At 47.9% G+C, this 7,565-nt stretch overlaps 1 protein-coding gene across 1 annotated transcript; it reads left to right on the top strand.

Annotated features, from left to right (window-relative positions):
• The first annotated feature begins 589 nt into the window (after nucleotides 1-589).
• On the top strand, nucleotides 590-5,503 carry LOC103087354 (keratin, type II cytoskeletal 6A-like). Its single transcript, XM_007452361.1, has 9 exons — nucleotides 590-1,129; nucleotides 2,104-2,318; nucleotides 2,662-2,722; nucleotides 2,867-2,962; nucleotides 3,089-3,253; nucleotides 3,732-3,857; nucleotides 4,682-4,902; nucleotides 5,122-5,156; nucleotides 5,268-5,503. The coding sequence occupies exons 1-9, from the start codon at nucleotides 590-592 to the stop codon at nucleotides 5,501-5,503; spliced, it is 1,695 nt and encodes a 564-aa protein (XP_007452423.1).
• The last annotated feature ends 2,062 nt before the right edge of the window (nucleotides 5,504-7,565 follow it).

The following is a 7,565-nucleotide window of genomic DNA, read 5'->3' as shown; positions in this document are numbered from 1 at the left end:
ATTTGTATAAAATCCAGTGATAGATATACAGAGGCCCATTATATTGTAAATCTACATATCTACCTGTGGGAAATTTTTAATGAAAGCAAAAAAAAGTCATGTTTAACTTCTGTAATCAGTGAAAACACTAATAATTATAGGTAAGGGATAAGCAATAGGTTATTTTGATCTCCAGTATTTCTGCCTTGTGGGTGAAACACCAAAGCAGAGGAGCCTCAGTACATTTCATACATGAGCATAACATGGAGAACCTCTGTGTGAGTCAGTGAGTAACTCCCAACTAAGTGAATTCAGACTTGTCTTATTGTACTGAGAGCAGTCAAAGCTGGAAGGCAGGAAAAATTTTCCCTGACTAAAGGAAACCTAAAATGCGATCTTCAGATTTCATAACTTTTCTAATAAACCACATGTGATCTCACTGTTTGTAAAGCCCAGCCTTCCGAACCTGCAGGCTCACCTCCCAGCACTGAGCCCAGCCCATTTTCCCCATATATAAGCCACTGCTGGGAACCTCGTCTCACTGAACTGCTCTTCTCAGCTCTACCCTCCACCTCTCACACCCTCTTCCGCCTCTTCGACTTCAGGAACCATGATTTCCAAATCCACCGTGAAAAGCCAAAGCAGCAGCCGCCAAATCTTCAGTGCCGGCTCAGCCAGAGTCCCTGGGGTCAACCGCTCTGGCTTCAGCTGCATGCCCGTGCGCCGCTCCAGAGGCAGTGGTGGCCTCACTGGAGTAGGTGCAGGAGCTAGCTTTGGCAGCTGCAGCCTCTATGGCGTGGGCGGCTCCAAGAGGATCTCCCTCGGAGGGGGCAGCTGTGCCCTCGGTGGCGGATATGGCGGCAGAGCTGGAGGCGGTCTCGGCTTTGGAGGTGGAGCCGGGAGTGGATTTGGTTTCGGCGGTGGAGCTGGTGGTGGCTTTGGGCTCGGTGGTGGAGCTGGCTTTGGTGGTGGCTATGGGGGCTCTGGCTCCCTCGTCTGCCCCCCTGGAGGCATCCAAGAGGTCACCATCAACCAGAGTCTCCTGACTCCCCTCAAGCTGCAAATCGACCCCAACATCCATCAGATCAAGACTGAGGAGCGGGAGCAGATCAAGACCCTCAACAACAGGTTCGCCTCCTTCATCGACAAGGTGAGCCGGGAGCACCTGCCCTCCACTGGGATTTCAGAGTCCCCAGTCGAGAGACGCAACCAGTGTCCTACCAGGGGGAGCCTCTGGAGAGAGGGAGGAGGGGACTCGGGCTAGCTCTCCACTGGGATGCAGGACAGGCTCCATGTGGGCCACAGACAGAAGGTGATAAAAATCATTTACAACTACTGATCCCTTAAATGTCTTCATTCCTGTCTGGGAAGTATTCTCCACTCTTGATAACCCCCAAGCAAAGGAAAGGAACTGAGAATGGAACGAGTTAGCTTGATCTTCTGAAGGGTCTAAGAAATTAAAAAGGGAATTACAGTGGAAACAGCACTTGAACCTTAGCTGGGATGGCAGCGGGGAAGGAAAGAAGATAAAAAACCAAAGGAAATGCCAGGAAAAAAGGACTCAGAAACATGTATATGTGCATAGAAATACTTATCTTGTAGAACCAGATCATGAGCATTAAGGGAGCTTGTTTTAGAGGGACTCATACACTAGATGGGAAAGAAGATTAAATCCAATCATCAATAGGGTTGGAATTTAACCATTAGATTCTAAACATTTGACATCCCTTTAACTGAGATACACTCTATAAAATAACTCTGTGCAATATACGAGAGAAATACTATTTTAAAGTACGTTTGTGATTGTGCTCATCAAGAGGAAGAAAAGAAATGTTGAAAGTCACTGACTGACAGGCTCCGTAATTGAGAAGAGGGACTATCTGGTAGCTCCCTGGGGAAACTTGGCCAGTGAGATCTGTGTGGTGTGAAGGAAAACAGTCAGGGGAGCAGAACTATCAGCCTGAGCCACTGTACATGCTCTGGAGTAGCCCAGCACCATGGGGACCATCAGATCTGCTTGGGGACAGTCAACTCACCTCTCATCCTTCCCTCCTCCCTTCCTTCCTTCTTTCCTTCCTTCCTTCTTTCCTTGGTTGGACAAATAACCATCTTGTCTTTCTCCAGGTCCGATTCCTGGAGCAGCAGAACAAGGTCCTGGAAACCAAGTGGGCCCTGCTGCAGGAGCAGGGCACCAAGACCGTGACGGGAATCCTGGACCCTTTGTTCGAGCAGTACACCAACAATCTCAGGAGACAGCTGGACTCCCTTGTCATGGAGAGAGGCCGCCTGGACTCAGAGCTCAGGGGGATGCAGGACACGGTAGAGGACTTCAAGAAGAAGTGAGTTACAGGAAAGAAAAGGGCTCAATTTCCTGAAGCCCACGCTTCAAGTCTATTACATGACCAGGTCCAAATGAGGGCATGATTCTTAGTAAAACGTGTCCATGGAAATGAAACCACAATTCTTGCCTAAACACAAACCCTGAAGAACAAAAGGACCATACAGGTGGATGGGGAGAGTAAAGATGTAAACAATTTAGGGACCACAGAATTCATCTTTTAGGCTTACTGGCAGGAAAGCTCCATTTGGATATATCCATTGTGGGAAGTTGGGATCCCAGGCTGCCTTTTCTGTATCATCTTCATCACTGACTCAATTAGGTTTTACACTTTCTAATTCCAGATACGAAGATGAAATCAACAAGCGCATGTCAGCAGAGAATGAATTTGTGAATCTGAAGAAGGTGAGATGAGTAAGATCAGGGGTTCATGTTTCTTTGCTGAAGGAGAGGACTCTGAGAAAAGAATAATCAGCGAGACTAAAGGAGGAGCAGACTGGGAAGGAGGGCTTGGCTCATCTGATCCCAAGTTGTTGGTTTCTTCCCCAGGATGTGGATACTGCTTACATGAATAAGGTTGATCTACAAGCCAAGGCAGACGCTCTCATGGATGAGATCAACTTCCTCAGAGCCCTCTATGAAGCAGTAAGCATCTTTCCACACTCTGCTTTATTGACTCTAAAGAGATTTGCAAAGGATGGAAAATCTTAGGCTTGGGTACCTCTGTAAATGTCATGGGAAAAGAGAATCTGACGATTTCATGTTCTGCAGGAACTGGCTCAGGTGCAAACCCACGTCTCAGATACTTCTGTCGTCCTCTCCATGGACAACAACCGCACCCTGGACCTGGACAGCATCATCGCTGAAGTCAAAGCCCAATATGAGGAGATCGCTCACAGGAGCCGGGAGGAGGCCGAGTCCTGGTACAAGTGCAAGGTGAGCAGTGAGGGGGAAGCTGATGAAGAATCCCTGTACCTCCTCCCTGAAGACCAGCAAGGCTTCCCGAGACTTCACTCGGGAAATCTACATCTAGGAAGCGGGGCTCCTCTCAAAGAACGTGTACCCTGAACCAACAGAGTAGATCTTTACAGTATTTATGTCCAAGTCTAGTAAGTCAAAGAACCTAAATGTAGGACAAGAGCTACCATAGATAAAGGCCAAGGGATCTTTGCTTTAGCTTCACCCTGATGCTGGTTCTCAGAAACAGTACAGAGGATGTTCTGGTCCTGAAGAGAGCCAGGCAGTCAGTGGTCCTACCAAGGGTGGTGTGTGATGGGTGTACAGTGTCCATGACCTTGTAACACCAATTTTCTTAAAACGCCTTGTGGAGGAACCATTAGTTTCCATTTGTGAAAACCTTGATTAGTGTCCTGTGAAGCCCATGAACACCATCCTCTCTCCCTCTGGTTTACAGTACGAGGAGCTGCAGGTTTCGGCGTTCAGATATGGGGACGACCTGCGCAACACCAAGCAGGAGATCTCTGAGATCAACCGCATGATCCAGAGGCTGAGATCTGAGATCAACCACGTCAAGAAGCAGGTATGGTGGGGACCATGGAGGAGAAAAGCATCCTTTCCTTCCTAGACCACCAGGGATCATCAACCACCATGTAGGGAATTCCTGGGCACTGAGGGAACAGCAGGGAGGGGAGGACATGTACTTCCTCCCTTAGTGAGTTCCCACAGGTTAGAGAGATGGATCCCAACCCAAGAGCAGGAAACAAACGCATGACAGGACCAATCCCGACTGCTCAGTGGTACAGAGATAAGGTCTTGAGGCGCTGAAATGAGATTCCATAAGAGGAATGATTGATTTGGGAATGCAAGACACAAGTTGGCAAAGAAAAGGTCAGGCCAGAAAGTGTGAGGAAGGTTGCTGCAAATATGCTCAGATTTGATGTAAAAAGAAGGTGAGAAAAGACACAGGACAAATGAGGGTTTTCCAAAAATGTGAAGTGGAAGGAAGGCAAGGTCACAACAGTTTAAAGTGAAATCATCTCCTTACTGTGGGTGTCTGTAGTTTTGTGTGAGTTAGTGTGCACCCACATGAACTTACCCAAACTGCCAGTATTCAGAAGAAGCCAGTGGGTCCATTTCTTCCAATGTCCCCTGGTCTTGGGTCTGCTGTAGTGTCTTCCAGCAGTCACCACCTTCATCTTCATTAGGGTGATTAACACAGAAGCGCATAGGGAGCTCCTAGCCTAGTTCAGGTTTGCAGAATGGAAAAAGACTGGACAAAACGTATCAAACCTCCTTTTCCATGGAAGCTGGGCTCTAGAGCTCTTCCTCACTGGGAAAGAAGAACCATGGTTCATCTCCTCAGGAGTCCAGATTGCAGGTTCATCTGCCCATCTTCCCCTCTAGTGCACCAACCTGCAATCCGCCATCGCCGATGCAGAGCAGCGTGGGGATATGGCCCTCAGGGATGCCAAGAACAAGCTGATCGAGCTGGAGAATGCCCTGCAGAAGGCCAAGCAGGACATGGCGCAGCTACTGAGGGACTACCAGGAGCTCATGAATGTCAAGCTGTCCCTGGACGTGGAGATCGCCACCTACAGGAAGCTGCTGGAGGGCGAGGAGTGCAGGTGAGTAACTCACACAGCCTCCTCAAACATCTGGGTCCGTCTCCAAGGTGTCCAGCCAGTGAGCACCAGTGGAAGGCACTCTAGTCGTGGCCATAATGCCACTCCCAGAAAACCACGTAGAAGGCACGTTCCCCATGGGCTCTCCTCATGCCAAAGCTTCCCATGCTGGTCCAGCTCTGGCTCTGAGGTCTCATAATGGCTGTGTCTCCTCTCTCCTAGGCTGTATGGGGAAGGCGCTGGACAAGTCAACATCTGTAAGTATCTTCACTTGCCTCCCTCCCTTGCCCTTGTGCTCTTCTGACTGGACTCTGTGTGGCAGTGAGCTCACCATGTCTTGTCATGGCCTTGTCCCCTTGCCTCTCCAGCCGTGGTACAGTCCACCACCTCCAGTGGCTATGGCGGTGCCGGCGGTGTCAGCAGTGGCTTAGGCATGGGCGGAGGCAGTGGCTACTCTTGCGGCAGTGGTTACAGCGTTGGAGGTGGCTTCAGTTCCGGCAGTGGCAGAGCCATATGTGGTGGCCTCAGCTCCTCCGGGGGCAGCAGTTCCACCGTCAAATTCACCACCACCTCCTCCTCCGGCAGGAAGGGCTACAAGCCTTGAACGCCTGCCATGGGCTCATGGTCCCACAGCGTCTCAGGCTCCCTCTCCAGCTTCACTACCCTTTCCTCCAGTTGCTTCCTCTCTCCTGTTTCTTTCTTCTCTTACTCCTTGAGTTAGAACTGAAGTTGCTGAGTGCCCTCATGTCCTCTCTGCCACACCTGCTGCATCTGAGCTTCCATTGCTCACCATCAGAATGTCCCTGGCTGGGTCCTACTCCAGAACAGAGCAATCCCCCTAGCTTTCCACTGGCCCCTTGTGTCCCATCTCACAGGTGGTGTGTTCCTCCCTTGCAGTGATCATGAAAGCACAAGTGACTAGTTCTATGATGTATGGAGGTCTGTATCCCTGTGATGCTTCCTCTGCTCTTTGCTCACTTGTATTGCTAAATAAAGCAGATTTATACTATAATGCGTGGTTTCATATTGCCTTGCTTTGTTACGAATGGTTCTTGCAGTTTTCATCAGGCAAACGCCTTTTCAAGAATGAAGCATACTCCCAATCCCCATGTGCCTCGCCCCCATCCTTTAGAGAACTTCAACAAACAGCAGTTTGGCATCCTTATGCTCAGATCCCCTTCACGGATAAGATTTCATCTAAATGTTTGGCAAGTGTAATGGGAAGAATATGGTTCACCATATTGTATACTCTCCTTTTAGTTGCCCATACCAAGAAGTCATGGTTGAGTTTCTCTCCCTTCTTCTCTAATATCACTCCAGCCATGCCCAAGGGATCAACTCTCAATGTCCAGTAGGGGAAAGATATTTCTGGTCTAACATAGCAAAATGACATTTAACAAGAGAGTAAGATGTTTGATTTTTATTTAGACTTAACTTCATGGCCAAGAAACTTGCCTGACAAAGTGTATCAAGGGTAATTAAAGTGTATATACTGCTGAACTGAAATTCTATTTCTACAAATGTATTCTGAAGAAATACTACAAAGCAGGAAGAAGTATGTACATGGATGTGAATCCCGTCTTCCCAGCAGGGAAAGTTAAAAGCAGGAGAGCTGGTCAAATCACCACCAAACTCAGATTCTGGTTTCTTAAGGTGTGAAGGGAAAACGAGAATGGAAATATCTACCTTCTCACACCTTAAGACTCTTGAGGAGATGGATGAAGCTGAGTCCTTCGTCTCTCTGGTGTGCTCTGGCTACTGTGACTTCTCTGAATGGGTAGTGAAAACTCAGGATATGGTGCAAGGCTCATCATTCACTAGTGCTGCCTTTTGTCCACACCATTCCCTATTTCCTCATAAGTGACCAGTATCTCCCTTGCCCCCAGTCTCTTACATCACAAGCGAAAGTTTCTTGGATTCAATAATATAAATAGGGTGAATCTGGATCCTTTTGTATCAGTATTCTGCTGTATTCACCTATAACCATTCCCCCAGCAAAGTGGGCAGCCTCTCACATTGGTACCTCCTCACTTTGCCCAGAACTTCCCCAACAGCAGGTACGTGACGATTTGGTTCCAAAATCTAAGCCCACTTAGTATTTATATTATTATGTACCCGTGAGGAATAATGGAAAGAAAATACTGACCAGGAAAAATATATAGAATATATCAATGAATAATAAACAGGTTGCAAAATAATATGTACACATGGATTTATCTTATTAAAATCTTATGGTACATGTGCTGATAGCAAAATGGCAGACTGTAAACCACCAAGCTCTCCTTTTGCCAAAGAAACATTGAAAAAACAACCAGAAGCTGTCTGAACAAACTTTGTAGGAGCTCTGGAAAACACTCAAAAGTTTACAACAAACAAGCAAATGCCCAATCAAGAAAATCCATCTTCAAAACGATAGCAAAGCTTTGTGACAATTTTCCTAGCACTTGCCCTGTCCTATACCTGGTGTAGTTGTGGTCTTGAGAAAGCAGCAGCCTTATTCTAGAACCTTCCCCCCACCCCTCTCCCACCCTCCAGTCCCCTCTCAAACCCGTTTGCTCCTCTTGGTCACCCTCCACCACCCAGCACATGCATCTTGAACCAGAGAGCTGATGCAGATTATTTGCAAATTACTGTGCAAGTCTCTTCAAACACATCTGGGGCATTCC

Source organism: Lipotes vexillifer, unplaced genomic scaffold, assembly GCF_000442215.2.
Source record: "Lipotes vexillifer unplaced genomic scaffold, Lipotes_vexillifer_v1.1 scaffold422, whole genome shotgun sequence".
Taxonomy (NCBI): domain Eukaryota; kingdom Metazoa; phylum Chordata; class Mammalia; order Artiodactyla; family Lipotidae; genus Lipotes; species Lipotes vexillifer.
The sequence above is the reverse complement of the archived record's forward strand: the minus strand, read 5'-3'. Positions and strand labels throughout refer to the sequence as shown.